The following is an 18,410-nucleotide window of genomic DNA, read 5'->3' on the forward strand; positions in this document are numbered from 1 at the left end:
AGGTCATCATGGGAATTCCAGTTTAATAAATAGAAATATTTGGGGAACAGAAGAAATCTAAGTCTATGTTTGAATTAGTGCTATTTGAAACGTTGAAGTGGGTGGGTTTTTACCTATTCAGGAGGAAAGTATCATAAATTTTATAAAATTCTGTTAAAATTAAACAGCTGACTTTATAGCATCTGAAATTATAATTACGAGCTGGTTTTGAAACACTGTTTCAATCTAGCTTGGTTTCGTTAAAATTGGACATTCCTCGTCAGTAAAGGTCCATTTTTTAGAATTTTGATAACCAGCATCCAAAAAATGAATCTTCGCCCAGCATACTTATCTCTTGTATCTACATATTTAGGTTACACGTATTATTCAACGTAAACGTAACATTCAGATGAAAATTCCTGCAAAATTAAAAAAAAAATCAGGAATTGCCAAAAAAAAAAAAAAATACGCGAGAAGAAAAAAGGAAAGAGGAATAACGTCGTAAAAAGCTTTTTTTACGGTTTATTTTACATCATGTAACATAGTTTTCTCGTAGAACGGTTTTTTACAACCAAAAAAAAAAAAAAAAAAAACTTGCAAAAAGAATTGTTAACAAAAATCTGTTCATTAAGTAACTTTAATGAAAAAATTCATGATATCAAAACATCGCCAAGCAATTTTCATTCAGCAGTTGTGATCAGGAATTGATATGGAATTTCAAATTAATTTGGTACTTACTGAAATAAAATATCCATAAGTTTGAGAACTGAATTGAAAAACCGGACCGATAAATTCCGCCGGCGCTTGGCCCGGTTTTTCAATTCAGTTCTCAAACTTATGGATATTTTATTTCAGTAAGTACCAAATTAATTTGAAATTCCATATCAATTCCTGATCACAACTGCTGAATGAAAATTGCTTGGCGATGTTTTGATATCATGAATTTTTTCATTAAAGTTACTTAATGAACAGATTTTTGTTAACAATTCTTTTTGCAAGTTTTTTTTTTTTTTTTTTTTGGTTGGCGGTAATTTGCTTTTTAAAAGTATTTTTGATGGATATCACGACTTTTTTTTTTTAATGTGTACATATTGTAAATTGTTAATGCGAATCTGGGTACATACTCCAAGACGTTGAGAATATCAGATTTTTGTTGACAATTCTTTTTGTTTTTTTGTAGGTAAGTTTTTTTTTTTTGGTTGGCGGAATTTTTGCTTTTTAAAAGTATTTTCGATTGATATCACGACTTTTTTTTTTTTTTTTAAATAATGTACATTATTATAAATTATTAATGGGAATTCGGGTACACCAACAATTTTAGAATAATTTGTTGATTAAATCACAAAGTTTCTCACTAGAAGAACACTACCGAACTGATATGAGTCAAATTTCGTACAGTGATTTAAATTAGGGTATTATTTAAAAATATAACGTTAGTTTTTTAAAAAAATCATTTTTGACTCCCTTTTTCACAATTTGAAAATTGCTTTCCCCCATAAAACCCCCCAAAAATGAAAATTTCTCGTTGTACCGTAGAAAAGGGTCATCTACATTATATTCGCTATCATTTTGCAAAATTTCAAGCAAATCGGTTCATTTGGAGAAGCTGTAGCCTTGTCAACGGAAATTTAAGCATGAAATTTCATGAATATTTCTATTTTTCACCCTCAACCACCCTAAAAATGAAAATTGTTTGCTGTACCATAAAAAAGGGTCATCTGCATCACATTTAATACAACTGTGCAAAATTTCAAGCAAATCGGTTCATTTGGAGAAGCTGTAGCCTTGTCAACGGAAATTGTCATGAATTTTCATGCTGAAATTTCCGTTGACAAGGCTACAGCCTCTCTTAATGAACCGATTTGCTTGAGATTTTGCACATTGATAGTGAATATGATGTAGATTACCCTTTTTTATGATACAGCTAACAATTTTCATTTTTTGGGTGGTTTAGGATGAAAAATGGAAATAGTCATCACGAAATTTCATGCTTAAATTTCCGTTGACAAGGCTACAGCCTTTCCAAATGAACCGATTTGCTTGAAATTTTGCACAATGATGGCGAATATAATGTAGATGACCCTTTTCTACGGTACCGCGAAAAATTTTCATTTTGAGGGTGTTTTAGGGGGGAAAGAAATTTTAAAATTGAGAAAAAGGGGGTCAAAAATAATTTTTTTTCAAAACTGACGTTGTATCTAAAAATAACTCATTAATTTACACCAGTGTACGAAATTTGACTTGAATTGGTTCAGTAGTTTTCTCTTGACACGAAGATTAGTGATTTCAAAAATTACCCCAAAATGCTAACTTTGGGTATTCCAATCTACATCATTTTTTACCGTAGAAAGTTTGTAAGCATACCAAATTAAAGCTCTCGTTGATGCCAACAACATATCAAAAAATCAGATTCGTGCGTGTATTTATTCGCGAGAAATTCATCATCGAAAATACGCTTAGTTGTTCAGGGAATATAAGCAGTAAGTGGCCGGACTGTCATCACGTTTGGTATTATCGGTTTTTGTTTTTTTTTGTGTTCGTTTTTTTTTTCTTGCTTGGCGGGGCAGTCCGACCGGACTGCTTGATTACATTTTTCCGGGTATTTAAGAACCTCCATTTGCTCGATTCAAGGGATAACCAAAAAAGACATATGCATTGGTACATTACCGAGCATAGAGGATACAAAGTAGGGGGGCGGACAAAAGAATAAAAAGGCATCTAGCTCTATACTATTATGTAGGATAACGCAGCGACGCGACAGTAAATTCACACGACGATGAACGAATTGTTCTTTATTTAAAATTGATTTTCCATTAATAAAGCGTGCGAGCGCGACTATGTGTGGGAAATTGAAAATACAACGTTTGTCTTATATATTTTAGGAATAACTGACGGTATAGTGTGTTTTTTGCTGATAAACGACGCGCGGATTTCTTTTTTGCGTCAGCGAATACCCCTACACTTGGGGGGCTGCTCACTGCTCTTCGCGTCTCTCGCTCTGCTACCATCGTAGCCTTTCGGGCAAACGTCGAAAATTAACCAAAACGTAATTGATGGAATTTTTGCGAGAAATAGAACGTGATTTTTACGAGTTTGTAGCATAAAACTAATTTTTCATTGGTTTATCTCACGCCTTAGCTTACTCGTATTTTTCTATAGAAACGAAATTGTTCTAAATCGGGCACATCTTACAGCACATTACACCGCCACAGATCCAAGTAGGTAGACTAAATTTTCTAAAAAGCTGATTTCCTCGAAAGCAATTTTTTCGCAGCGCCGATAAAACAAAATCAAAACAGTAGAAAAATTGCCCAATGAATCAAAATTACCACCATCGACGCGAGTGAAAAAAATTTTGCAGCTTAAAAACGATACTTCAATATAGAAAATTACCAGTTTGCTGAAAAAAAAGCCTATAATTCACGTGTTTTTTTGGCGGATTAAAAAAGGAAGGGAGAAAAAACATGGTTTTCGGTTAGAAATTCAAACGGAGATGCAATTTTTCCCTACGAGTAATTTATAGGCAGAAAGTGTCGGAGAATGGAATTTTATAAATAACATTCGATTCAAACGAGACTACAGGGTTATAGACGGATACAACAATTGCGAGATTATCGTCGGTTAAAAAATTCTTCATTTTGTTCCCTCGACGGACGTAAATTTTGTTCTTGAATGAAAACTGAATTTTTTTAAATTGCTGAAAAAATTCTCGTGAAACGCCCAGAGTTTATTTCAAGGAGAGAAAAAATAACCTCACGGCTCGAATCCTGGCGATGTTGTTGCGGTTAACATGGTGAAAATATTTTTTGGTGGGAATTTTTTCCACGAGATAATTTTTCATATAAATTCGTCAGAAGTGATTAAAAAATTCGTGAAAATTAATTTAAAAATACCTTCTAAAAGCGTACGTTTAAGACGTTCATTTGGAGTGGGCGGAAATTGGTCCTTCGTTGTCCGGAAAAGTAATATTAATTGCTATATTAAGTAGGTAAATACCTACTGCAGGTCTTATCTAATACGCTTATATTTATCTTGCTCGAAGCTTGAAAAAAAAAAAGAAACATTGTGTAAGCAGTGGTGCTTCTAAAGGCGTATTTTCTTGACGAGATACATATTTTGGATGAATTTTAAAAAAGGAAGTGTAAGCACTTAACGAATGAGTTTTTCAGCAGGGATATCCAGGGGCGGATTTTTTTTTTTTTTTTTTTTTTTTTAAAAAAAAGGGTTTATTTTGAATAATATTTACATCTTATAATTACTTATCCCTGCGGTGAGGGGGCGGGGCCTAAGCCCCGCCCCTTCCGCAGAGATAATACCAGTACAATCTTAAGTTTAAGGGGAGGGTGATGTATATTCTAATACTAAATTACAAACTTAATACTAAAATTTAGCTATAAAGACTATGTACAACTTAAACTAAGCCAAGATTAGGAGTGTTTCAATTTTGCTTAAAACTAGGAGGGGAAGGGGACGGTTCGGCCACCCAGTGGTCCTGGAGCCGCAGTGAGTGGGGGGCCCCAGTTTTGGTTGGGACTGCTGACCCACCCCCCCAGCACCAGGCCAAAGGCCCGGAGCTCCTAGGCAGTATCCCAGAATCGCTCCCACCACTTCAGGGTTGAGGGAGTGGTCACCCTAGGATGTAGCCCATTCCCCCCTTCCGCGGATTTGGAGCGACCCCTGACCCGTCTCCCATTTTGGGGTAGGCCTAGGAGGTCTCCGGGCACCACTGTACCCTTAACTACCTCAGAAAGAGATCTCTTAGAGTAGGATTGTCCAAAAGGATATTATTTCTGATGTGTGAAAGTGGGAACACTCGGTCCTACCTTACATAGTGGATAACGTTGGAGTAGTTTTGAATGCTGAGAATGGACACATACCATAGGTTTCTTCCATCCTTCAGCTTAGGGTAGTGCTACAATAATATACATACATTGTACTATATAGATTAAATTAAATTAAATAAGATATATTTGGGGAGAATATTTACTTTATTACATTGTTATATAATCTATTTACAAGTGCTATCAATTCGTTTTAGAGCGGGTGTTAGGGGAGGTCCAGTTACATACCTTGATATTGATAGGTATCTCCCTGAACTCTCTTACGATGATTGGCCGTACCTGGCCCCAGTCAAGCTGGTCCAGCCCACATCCAATCCGTGGGATAGCGAGTTTTTTTATTTTTCTTCTGGTACATTCCCTGGCAAGATTTTGGATGCCAAGGGAGAAGTCCTTATATGTTGGTTTGTCGTAGTAATGGATTTTTGTGACGACACAGAATATTATATAATGTCCCTGGCTCACTGTTCCTTCGACTTTCCGCTTTAGAGTTGCCACTTCCCCCACATTGTGTGGTTGGGTCAGTAGCATCTCTCTGCCTCCAAAGTGGCGGACAAAGTCCCTCGCTATCCCAGCGGACATTCTGAGGTCTTGGCTGACACAGTGTGCCAGTGCAAAGGAGGGTCCCTGAAGAAATATGTCTTCATTGGCTTCCTCCAGCGTGAGTAGGCTGTTGGACTCAACTGCTGTTAAAGCCATATTTCCCAAGCTTCTTCTCCTCATTGCTTCTGCAGCAGAGGCGATGAGTCTGGTCTCGACATCACGAGGTGTTGGTTCGTGCATGTCAAGATATTGTTCGTATGGGAGAAGATCCCCCACACTAGCAGCACTGACTGGGGCGTAGAAGCGCTCTTGGATTCCACGAAGCACCAGGTATTGCATAGCAGGTATGTAGACATGGTCACTGAATATCAGGGAGTATGGATGATCCAGGCCTCCTTGAGTGAGCAACTGTCTCTGGGCTGTTGAGATTATCCTCCTGGGTTCAGCCTCCTTTGAGGCCTCTTCCCAGTGCTGGTATGCCACAGAAGTGGAGAGCTCAGTGCTACTCTTTCTGGGAGTTGGGGGGAAGGTGGTCCTTAGGAATATTATTCGTCGGTTTACATCCTCCAAGATGTGTCGGTTTACATATGGTCCCATTGGTGTGTAGTTTGATGGAGGTTTTTTGATGCCCAGCTTCCCACCAATGGAGAAAGTTGAATGATCTTGTTTTGGTGTTTCCTCAGCTACAGAGCCTGGAGTCACCCCTCCATGCATGAACTGTATTCTGTTTTTGTGACTCTCAAAGGCGTCTGCTACCTGCTTAGCTTTCAGCGATGTTTTGTTCAAGTTGATTGGTGGATACACCTTGCTGATAGGTACCTGGATCAGATTTGGAGAGCACTGGACCTCAAAGCTACTTGTGTAGTCCATTCTATGTTGGTGAGCTGTTGGTGTGAGGGTTAACGGTGAGAAGTTGCAGGGTTGAAAGCCTGGGCTGTTCCAACCATTGTACACTGGTATTGATGTGCTGTGCCCCTCAACTGGACTGGAGTGTACAACAGGAATATTATATCTCCCTGTTCCCAGTGTTGTGCTAATGTTGTGTGCAGGGGGGCTTTTACAGTTTCGGATGACACGGCCATGTTGGGCAGTAGTTGTTGATGTTGTTGTAGTTGTGTTGGCAGGAGAATACAGTACATTGTGCTCAGGGTGTGGCATTGCTGTAGTATGTTGGAAAAGGGAGTTGGATACCATGATTCTCTTCCTAGGGGATGAGGTTGGTGAAGAAAGTGGGCCAAGTATGTGGTCTGTTTGCTGCAGGATTGGGTTGATAGGTTGCACCATTGGACTGAATTTGGGTAGGTTAATTGCTGTGAAGTTTCTCCTTGCAGCTAGCCATTCGTTTTCGAACCCTGGTGAATGATGCTGGTCACCTCCTTGTGAGGCCTCCGAACTAATACAGGATTCAGTTGAATGTTGTGTGACTGGGCTGCTGCAGACCTCTTGGTTCCTCTTGAGTAGCTCGCTAGCTATCAGCACTGTTCTAGGCACAAGCTTCAGTGCTGATGGTGAGTAGGTAGGTAAGCTTGTTACTCCGTTGTTTTTGTTGGTGGTTTCTGGTACTTGTGTTAGTTGTGTTTGGAGTATAGAGACTGGTGATGGTGACTGCAGGTGCATTGGTATTGGTGTGCTGGTGATACTGGTAGTAGGAGGTAGTTCTTGGAGACTATATAGTGTGGTTAAAGGTGATGGATCATCCACATCTGACGTTCCCTCAGTATCTGTGGTAGATTTGTCAGCTATAACTTTAATGGAGTCCCGGATGTGAAAGAGTTCTTTGATGAGTTGATTCAGATTTTGTAAGTTGGTGGGAGTGACATCAAGCATTTCTACTGGGTACCGTTCCCTGATCTCAGCAATTTGGGTATTTGTACATTCAGTGATGAGGTGTTGTGGACTTTGTAGATTACCGCATACACAGAGGTTACTCCTTATTATCTTGAATCTCTTCAAGTAATCGGCGAAGAAACCATGGCCTGTGAGGGCCTGGGTTAGGAAGAAGCTTGGTTTGAGATGTGCGCAGCTACCTTCCATTCTCTCAGCTATATCAGGAATCCATTCATAAGTGACTCTTCCAGTTGTAGCCAGATCCCAGCGGCTCTGCCACATCTGGTATGCCATTGAGGTGAGTTCATTATCCAGCTGACGCCTTGAGAATGATCTGTTTTGCATTATGTAGGCATTCTTGGTCCTATTGGAATCTTTGTGCAGTAAGGTAATGGGTCCTGTGTCTAGGTTTGGAGCTTGAGTGCGATACCCTATGTCAGCAGCTCTTCTAAGGGCCATTTTTGCTATTGCCAGGTCAAGTGGGAGCATCCCAGCAATAACAGAGGCTGCAGTATCAGACACTGTCCGATAAGCTGAGATAATCTTCAGGTTTGTTGCTCTCTGAGTTTTACGGATTTTTTCTAGAACGCATGTGTACTTCAGGGCTGGCAGCGTGATTGCTGACCCATAATACCAGAGTGAGTTGATCAGCCCCAGGGGCGGATTTAACATATTCGTGTCCCTAGGCAGTCGGAAATTTGCCTCCCCTCCCCGCATGACTTCTGCAGATGTTGGCAATTCTCGAAGGGGGGATTTCGGCCAAGAGCGAACATTTAACAATTGTAGTATAGTAAAAGGAGGAGCCTTTTGGAATTTCTGACAAAAAAGCAAAACGTTTGAAAATTTTTTGGTTTCTTATGAAAAAAATTACAATTTGTAGCCATTTTAATGAAGCTCGGAGAATTTCGTCAATTTTTAGGTTGCGAAAATTTTTGATAATGACTTAAGTACCTGATAAAACAAATACACAAAGGAACGTGATTTTTCGGGAATTATTATGGAGGGAGAAATATTCGGAAAAACCCAAAAACTACCATAAAATAAAAAATTAAATTTTTCATTTTGAAGTTTTTGATTTTTTACCAAGAATTCAAAAATGGAAATTTTTGAATCTTGATTTCTTTGAAGATAAGAAATTATAGACTAATTCAAATCCTCTTTGGCCATCTGGATATCGGATTCATGCACTCTCGTTCTGGTGGAATAATTGGTGATGGAAGTATAAGATATCTCTCGCGATTCTATGACTAGTTCATCAAGATCTCAGGATCGGACGAATCGCGGATGTAAAATGGGTTCCCTCCCCAATGTTTACATATTTATAATATGTGGGGTTAAAGTTGGATTAATTGAAGCTCGAACTAAGAAATGATTGAACTTTTGTCGGAATGATATATTTATGGTAAAGTTGGAAATATTCATTGAATTCTCAAAGTCACGAAAGTTGAATAAAAGTCCCAAGACAAATTCACATTTAGGACATTTATTCTTATACTTAAGGGATAAAACAAAGACAAATAAAAAGGATCGCAACCCTGGGGAATTTTGGGAATACTTAAACTAGGAGTAACAAAAAGGAAAATAAATATTAAAAAAAAGAAAATAAAGGAACGAAGTGAGCCATCCGTTGAACTTGAAACTAAAATGCATGTCCTGAGCGATACGTCATTTTCAAACAAAAAAGAAAATAAAGAAAGACAAATGTGAGCCAAGGTCTTGAAACTTAATTAAAGCTAAAGTTGGAATGTGAACCAAGGCAACTTGTTATTAAAACCTATCTCTGTGCAATTCAAAGAGTGATCCATGACAGCTGAAGATTCACTAATTGACCCATAGGGACTTAACTTGAGAAACAAAATCATCGCAGATGATGACTAAGTCTGAGGCTGCAGACACCAAAATTCATCAAAGTCTAATAAATCACGAACTGAAGGAAGCTAAAGCTGGAAACAGTAGGAACGACAGTTGGAAATATTGAGCTAAAGATGGATTTATTGGTTTCTTCTGGCGAATGGGCTCCAGCCCATTCGCGGAGATGGAAGTAAAGTTGGAACTATACTTGGCGGCGTCGATGTCTGCAGTCCTGCCAGAATTGTCTCGGATCAGAGCTTTTATAACTGCGCTTTTTACGAGAAATTGGGTGGGGAAAGGTACATAGTCAGTGGCACACGCGCTCAACGCTTCTAGTGGCGCTATCTTTTGCGGCTGGCGCTAGAATTACGTCATGTTCGATTATACTCGGTGATATTCGTGTTGAACTGGTTTTCTATTGGTTATTATCGCGAGAGTGCTGGATAGCTTGGCGCCACCACCTAAAAAATGATGATGTAATCGAGTATAAGCGGCTGTATTTGATAATTTCTTGATCATAATTGGATGTAAGCGCCACCACCACTGAGTAGGAAGTTTAAATTGTCGCGGCTTGGTCACTGACGTCATAATTGGTCACTAAAATGATCGAAAATCTGTCGCTTAGGGGGTAGAAAAATATTCTGCTGCTATGGCGAATGAGAGTTTTCCTCCCAATTAGGAGACATGAAAATTTTCTCCCATTAAGGTGACTGAACTTTTCATATGTAAATTTCTCCTGATGTAGGTGACGGATAAAAATATTTTTCTCCCACATTAGTGGGAGAACTGCGTGTATTTTTCTCCCACTACATTATTGTCAATGTTGTAAAATACTTGACAAAAATGCAAGTAAAAAACAAGATTTTTAAATCTTTAGCAAAAATCAGCTCACTTTATAAAAAAATTTCTGAAGATGTGCGACACTTTTTGGAATTTTTTACAAAAAAACATCACTTTTTAACCATTATCACTGAAAACGAAAATGTTTTCATTTTTGAAAATGCAAAACTTTGACAAATTTTTGCGAAAATGAGAGCTCTTTGGCCCAATTTTTTTTGAAAGTTGAACTTTTCAAAGTTGTGAAATCTTTAACGCATTGATCTGGAAAAAAAATTATTTTTCGCCATTTTTGTGGAAAAAACAAAACTTTTGGACAATTTTGGAAAAAAAAAATGAGAATTTTTGGAATTTTCTGCAAAAAACGGCAATGTTTGGCCACTTTCTTAGGTACAAAAACTAAAAATTTTGTCAATTTTTGAGAAAGATTGAGTTTTTGAAAATTGTTGTCAAAAAACAAGATATTGACAATTTTAGCAAAACGCAAGACTTTCGAGTAACTGTCAGGGGGGGAACCCGGTATTTTTTCTCAATTAGGTAATGTAGATTTTGCAACCTTCTTGTTTTGGTAAAAAAAACAGGGATTTTTGGGTAATTTTTTGAAAAAAGTACACTTTTTTTAGCAATGTTCCCAAAAAGCTTGAATTTTTGTGAATTTTCTGGCAAAATGCAAGCACTCAACAGTTCAACCTAAAAGCAGGGCTTCCTGTTTTTTTCTTGTATCAGGTCGACATGCCTAAATTAACATGAAAAACTCAATCTAAATCTTAATCTAAGTCTAAATCTAAATACCCTTCTCCTGCCAGTACTCAAGGAATCTAACTGCTTCATCATCAAGTGACACTCAAATAAGTGTTTGAGATCATCATCAGCCAACTGCCATCAATGAAGGTTGTACTTAGATTGTGTAACTCCGCTCCTCAATCTGTCAAGTGTTTTCCACAGTCCATTATTTCAAATGTTCTCCGCTTCATATGCGACATCTATCTGTGCTAAGGGTATCTTTTAGTTCTTCAACTTTTTTCATGAAACTGTGTCTAGATCTGAGGCGGGTTTCTGCCAGCTCTTCATATCCATACATACGATGCAGCGGATTTTTTAGCATCTTTGTCTTCTCTACCATGGATGCAACCTCACATCTGACTGCTGGTGGGGCAATTCCACTCAACTCATATAGGTTATTCAATGGTGTTGGGCGTAAGCACCCTGTCACCAACCTACACGCTTCATTTAAGGGTACATCATTCAACTTTACTTGCATGTGCTGAACGACTCCAAACAGGGCAGGCATACTCCCCACTGAATAGCACAGTGCCAGTGCAGATACTCTCATAACTTGGGGCTTAGCTCCCCAACTGCTGCCTGTTAGTTTGCGAATTATATTTGTCCTTGCTGCAACTTTCATTTTAGTTGCCTCACAGTGCCTTTTGTAGGTCAAGGACCTATCAAGGGTTACACCCAGGTATTTGGGGTTATCTGCATGTTTCAGATCTGTTCCACCCCATCGAATATTCAATTGACGCTTTGCTTCACGATTTCTGAGATGAAAAGAGCATGTCTCTGTCTTTGTTCGATTTGGTTTGAGGTGGTTATCTTTATAGTAAGTGTCCAGTTCTTCTATTGCCTGGTTTAGCGTGTCCTCCACCTCCGCAAAGGTATCATGTTGGGCAGTTAGTGCAAGATCATCTGCATACAGAAAGTGATTAGTATCTGGTCCAATTGGTTGGTCATTGGTGTAAATATTGAAGAAAATCGGTGACAAAACAGTGCCCTGGGGCAATCCGTTCTTTCTTACCACGGAGTGTCACATAGAATCTTCTGCCTTTCATCAACATAGTGACTATCTGTGTAAATTTAAAATCCTTTGTAAGTTGGTACACCTTATACTGGAGTAGTCGGTGGCATACTGTGTCAAAAGCTGCTGGGAGGTCAACAAACACTACTCCAGTGACTTTCTTCTTTTCAAAGCCATCTTCAATGTGCTGTGTTAAGTGTAATATCTGGCCAAAGCATGATTTCCCTGGTCTAAATCCAGCCTGCTGTCTGATCAGCCCCTCATCCATACAGTCAGCCATGCGCTTTAAAATGACTCTTTCAAAAATCTTGTAGGTGTAGGTGACACAACAGGGAGATCATTTGCATCCTTGCCTGGTTGGTAAGTTATTGGGGGAAAAAATGATACCTACTTCTTCCAAATTTATGCCAAACAAGCAAGACTTGGACCTTTTTGGAATTTTCTAAAAAAAAGGGCATTTTCGGCCATTTTTCAAAAAAATCGTAAATTTTTGACAATTTTTGAGAAAGCGAGAGTGTTTGACAAATTTGAGAATATTTTTGGAAAAAAGTAAAATTATTTTGAAGTTTTGTTTGAGTCCATATTACAATCATCCTGACTTGAAAACAATCACAATTTTTGACTTTTTTTTTTAGAGTGTCCAGCGAGTTTTTAAATCTTTCCAAGAATTTCAAATCGCTCTGGAATGGACAAAAAGTAAAATTGAGATGATGAGAAAAAAAAGAAAAAAAATACTTCTCAAAATAAGGATTGATTTTGGTGAAAAATAGACATGTTAAATATCACCAAATATATCTCTTTTTTCAAGAGGAGGCACTAGAAATTAAGTGTCAGTCTTTTGTTGACATTTTAATTTATCACAATTCAGATAATATTTGTGTGGCCTAATAAGCAGGTAGCTCGTGATGTTATTAGGAGGTTTAGGTCAATATTTGATCTTCATCAAGTGTTTGCGTTTCCCCGAATAAAAGTACCTAACACCATTTTATCACGCGATTTGTCAATTACAAATAGGTGCCTAATGCCTAATAATTATTAAATAGGTACAAGTGATGCCTATTTCTGTGAAAATTATTTCTTCGAACAGTGTTGGTCAATATTTGCGCCGGTGAAGCATGATTTTTCTTCGCGAAGTGAAAAAACTTATTAAACAAGCATGTGGCCAAGAAAATATGTTCGGATACCAGACCACGCTGGCTAATCAACTCTACCTAATGCACCTCATATCAGGCAGAATGTATTCCACCGATAAAGTCCACTGGCAGATCAAGATAGCCTATTTTGTACCCAATTTCGCCGCGTTTTGCCAAGTGTTCATTATTTGTGCTCTTTACTGTAATTATGGCTTCAAAGGTGATCTTATTTTGATGACCCAGGTTGCATATTTCGAAATGGTGGGGGTTTCTTCGACTCTGATTATTCCTTTGGCGAGTTGCATGTTCGGTGATGGTATTGATACGATGGTTGAACTCGTTGATCGTTTGCTCGTTGAAAGAAGATCACTAGGAGGTGATGAACAAAAAGAAGGCATCGTAAACATAAGAACTTGGATGATAATTAATTATTCTGCACTTTGTGCACTTACATTCGTATATTTCGGTGCTGGCACATGGGACATTATCATGTTCTATGAGGAGGAAAAAGTCAAGAATTATATGTATTACTCGATTCCTTTTCCCTATATCGAAGAATATGGTTCGATGAAATTACTGCTGTTTGTTAATCTAGGAACACCTTCTTTCATAGGTATGCTGAATTCCTTTACAATGTTATCGGCAATCGCGATGCCTTTAATATGGGCTGCTGTTTGTCACAACGAGGTGATTCATATTTGTCACGACTTACAAGAAAGTTGCGCACCCAGGAATATCAAACTCGTCACTAAATCATATCAGAGAGTCGCTGGGTAGGTAACTGAATCGAAAAATAGGGGAGCAGTGATGAGAGTTTTCAGTTTCAGATACTTGGAACGTGATAATGAATAATTGGATTTGATTTCAGGATTATCAAGAACTTCAGAGAGTTTTATAATATTGTGGGTACGCTGACTTTGGTTCAAGTTCTGGCTATGGCTATTGCCTATGCTTATGTGGTGCTTTTGGTGGGTATAATTTTGATTTGACTGGCTGAAACGCGATTCGTATTTTTTTTTAATGAGGAAAAATGTTGAAATTATTGTTGCAGTGGGATGATTCGTATTTGATTAAAGTTAGAGGAATTGTGGCGTTTTTAATTGCATTCACTTTCGTGTTTCAGCTGTGTGCGGTTGGAGAAACTATTGATAACTTGGTAAGTATGTGATATGGTATGAGGGTTGGTACTTGGGTTTCTTTCATTCTATATTTTATATCTACCTTACCGATGAGCGAATCATTTTTCCAGCATGAATTATTCGTTATGTTTTCAGACTAATTTAATTTCGCAAGAAATTTACTCAACTTGTTGGTATGATTCGTCAACACGTCATCGAAAAAATATCCTCATATTTTTAGGCCAAGCCCAAGCGACTTTTGATTTATCTGCCTATAAAAAGTACCCATTCAGATTAAATACAGTTCTCCGTTTTGCCAATATGGTCTACTCTGCGGCTAATTTTCTGCGCACAATAACTAAAAAATGACCAAGAAAATATGTATACACCTACTTGTGCATGATCGTAATGTAAAGAGTTGTTTTTGTAGATGTGATGTAAAATTTCTGAAATATAATGCTTTTTTGGATGAAAATGATTTTGTAATTACTCATTTGGTATATTAGAGTGCGAAAATGTGAAATTTTAAAATACAGAAGCTATTCCTGTTATTAAAGAAAAATACCGAAAAAAAATAATTGTGTAAGAGGGTAAAATGACTTAAAGCATGAAGTAATATATACTTATGACTATTGTGTTGTTTCCAAGAAATATCCCTTAGAGTATTTCTACTAAATACTCACCGGAATACCTCACATGCTCGGCTAGGGCGTGAGTAGGAAATGGTTGCTTTTACACTCTATACAAATGATCATACACACCATAAATAATGACAAGTTATACACAAGAATAATATTTAATGTGTGCAATATAACAACACGTTACATGTATTACATAACTACATCAACGAATGTATTTTATGTACGTTAACATGACACTTTCTTATAATTAAATGATACACCTGGCAGTGTTACACACTTTGGTGTAGTTAGGTGGGAAGGCTTCCTACGGCGAGGATGCCCGATAGTATTCAACTATACATTCTTACCTGTGGTGGTGATGAGTAGATCACTACTCCTTCTCATCAAACTGGCTCCGAACCTAATCTAAGCCCACCGGAATCCTTAATATAACGTAAACACTAACTATACAATAACTGACTAAAGCTAACACTTAACACTCGAGAGTAAAACTTATACTTAAATGACTGCATTGACCCATTAACCGTGAATAACATACCCGCGTGCACTCGGATACATTACTGGCGTTCTGTATTCTCGTCGCTTGGCTCGTATGGCTAGCTGACGAGAATACAACGCAGTGTTGTCTTAGTGCAACGCAGTGTTACCATGTGGGCGAGCCCTATACATACCACGTACGGCATAGTAGTATATCACAATTGTTAAATACGTGTTAAAAGGAACGAAATACGTAAGTACTTAAACTTTCAATCAGTCTGATAAGAATTAAACACGAGTTCGATTTTCTAAAATATTTTTTAAAAAACCTAATTAGATAAATGTTGCAATAGTTTCATATTCATGATCTATAGGTACTGAAATACAAATTATCAATTTTTCAGAAGAAAAACACCATCAGCAGATCAAATCCAAAAACCTTACGTTTCATTTTATTATAACTTATGTAAGTTTTTTTGACGTCATACGACCACCCTTCTTCATAAGAAAAAATATCACATCGCTGAGCATTTTCTTCATTGTAATCATATTATGAATAAAACAAAACAACGTATAGTTAGATAGATACCTAATTTTTACAAAATCATTGAAACATAAATGCTACCTGCCTACGTCTTTTGTAAATAAATTTACACGAGTGTTTTGGGACATGCGTTGAATATTTTTCCTGGTAAGTAATAAAGCGATTCGTACTACTTACACAAGTGTCTATGGGGTTGCCGATCCTAAAATTCAAAGGGAAATCTTTTGAACTCACACTCCTGATAGTTTAAGGTATCAGTGTAAGACGTTCTGATGTCCCAGAGTTATAGTTGCCGACGTTCATTTTTGGCCCTTTGAGAGCGATTTGAAATTTCTGGAGGAAATTAAAAAATTGCTGGAAGTCGAGAGCAAGCTTTTCAACAAAAAATTTAAAAATGGCCTTCCTAACAAAATGGCTATTTTGATTGACCTAGGTCAGCCGAAATCGCAGATTTTGCTTTCCAATATTGGACCTGCTTAAAATTTTTTGAACTGGATAAAGCTAGATCGAAAGAGCATGTAAAAATTTATCACCAGTCAAAATTTTAAGTAATACAGTGCATTTCTCGATTTTTGATCAATATACCCTATTTTCGACTTTCCAAATCGATTGGAAACTGTTTCAACCCGTTTTGAGCAGTTCTAGAGCTCCTCCAACAGATTTTTGAAATTTGAAATTCCCACAAAATATCATCAAATGAAGTTGGAAATTGAAAATTTACGTTGCACTCCAACTTAAATATGCTGTTAAGTCGTCTGGTGGTGACTTTGAGTCATTTCGGAGCCTCCGGTGACTTTTTGAAAATTCTTGGAGCCTCCGGTAGTCTTGAAAATTTCACGAAATTTTATCAAATGCAGTTAGAAAGCCGAAATTCATTCTGTAAACTAATTTCAATTCGCTATGAAATCGACTGCAGGTAAATTTCAAGTCGTTTTGGAGCCTTCGGCGATTTTTTGGAAATTGCTGGATCCTCCAGCAGATTTTTCAATGCCCGAAATTTCCATAAAATTTCATCATACAGAGTTGAAATCCATAACTCAATTTAAACACGCTGTCAAGTCGACTACAGATAGGTTCAAGTCATTTTGGAGCCTCCAGCGGTTTTTTGAGAATTCATAGTGTCTCCAGCAGATTTTTGAAACTTGAAATTTGCACAAAATGTTATCAAATGAAGTTAGAAATCCGAAATTCATTCTGTAATTTGATTTCAATACGCTATGAAGTCAACTGCATTCAGATTTCAGTCGTTTTGAAGCTCCCAGCTACTTTTTAGACTTTTTTGGCCGATGAGGCATCGGTTATTTTTTTCAAAATTGGTGTATTCCAGTCTAAATCACATTCTTTCCCATCGATATGCATACTTCTTCAAAAATGTGAAAAATTGCCCTTCCTCCTTCGTTGGAGGTACATAGAAAGATTAAATTCAGTTTACACCGCATTGTGAACGTTAATTCCGAGGAGGATTGCGAGCAGTTTCAATCCGTTTTGGAACCTTCAGCAACTCTTTAGAAACTGTTTTTCAAAAAATGCCACAAAGTCTGTCCAAATTAACTTTAGCACGTATGTGCAGAACTAATTCCGGCATTCCAACTCCATTTGATGAAATTTGGTGATAACTTCAAGTTTCAGAAATCTACTGGAGACTTCAGAACTGCTCAAAAATCAAAATGATTTGGCAGGTCAGAAATAGAGTAGTAGGTAGGTACATACATGCCCAACTTCCGCTTTCTAGGTCAATTTGATAACATTTTGATTTTTTTTCTCATTTTTGACTTGAATTTAATTTTCAAAAATTAATTAAAAATTGAAAAATGCACTTGGACATGTTGAAATTTTTGCTGGTGATAATTTTTTACATGCTGTTTTGATCTACGCTACGAGTAGCAATGTCCAGTTACCAAAACTACGTGCGAGTCCTACCTATGTTGAAGTGGGCGCCATTTTGTTAGTAGGACCATCTTTTTTTTGGGGGCAAGTTTACTTTAAGATGTTCCTTAGGATGTTCCCCTCAAAAAAAAAGTTGTCCCGGAGGATCAGGATGGGGTACAATTACTCCATGTTGCAAAAAAGTGAGACTGGGATAGAAAGGGGAAAAAAAGAAACAAGTCACTTCTCCTTAAAATAGGTACGTATTGATTTTGGTGAAAAATGGACAAGTTACCTAAATATCACCAGAAATTTCCTTTTTTACAAGAAGAGGTGCCCAAAACTATTGTCAGTCGATTATTAACATTTTTATTTTTCAGAATTCAGATAATTTATCAATGTGGCTTAACAAGCATTCAATGATCTAATTATTAATTATAAACAGTTCAGCAAAATTAAACTAAATAAATATCATATTAGAATAATATTTATCTCATGTGTGAGCAAGGCAAATACTACCATGCTTCTATGGTCAGATGCCAATCTGACAAGGTAAATTAGAACGTTCACAGGAAAACCTGGCAATTGCACAAATGGTAAGGCAGATCAATTGGAGATAGGGACATACATTAAAATCATATCTCTTGCCTAAAATATTGAATTAATGGGTGTTAAACACTTACTATTTCAATATTTATACGATTAATTGAAGATGGGCGAACACAACCCACAGGAAAGGTATTTCAACCTTCCCCTAACACTGTACACGTTGCCTGCCTCTCCCTTGCATCCCCTAATACTAGGTGGGGTGGCAGCTATTAGTAGAAAGACAACATGTAAAAATTGGGTACATCTAGAGGTCTGTGCTGCCGACCCACACCGCTGCCAATAAATGGAAACATCACTACTAGGGGATGAGGGGGTGGCCCTCGCCTGCCTTTATATTTACACCGTTGACGAA

At 37.5% G+C, this 18,410-nt stretch overlaps 2 protein-coding genes across 5 annotated transcripts in view; both read left to right on the forward strand.

Moving 5' to 3' along the window:
• LOC135847388 (inactive dipeptidyl peptidase 10-like) overlaps positions 1 to 18,410 on the forward strand; it is a 601,135-nt gene that overhangs the window by 464,785 nt on the left and 117,940 nt on the right. The window lies entirely within an intron of this gene.
• On the forward strand, positions 12,426 to 14,363 carry LOC135841991 (uncharacterized). Its single transcript, XM_065359256.1, has 4 exons — positions 12,426 to 13,576; positions 13,672 to 13,771; positions 13,855 to 13,959; positions 14,078 to 14,363. The coding sequence occupies exons 1-4, from the start codon at positions 12,786 to 12,788 to the stop codon at positions 14,288 to 14,290; spliced, it is 1,209 nt and encodes a 402-aa protein (XP_065215328.1). The 5' UTR covers positions 12,426 to 12,785; the 3' UTR covers positions 14,291 to 14,363.

The sequence above is a fragment of the Planococcus citri genome, chromosome 1 (genome assembly GCF_950023065.1).
Source record: "Planococcus citri chromosome 1, ihPlaCitr1.1, whole genome shotgun sequence".
NCBI lineage: Eukaryota > Metazoa > Arthropoda > Insecta > Hemiptera > Pseudococcidae > Planococcus > Planococcus citri.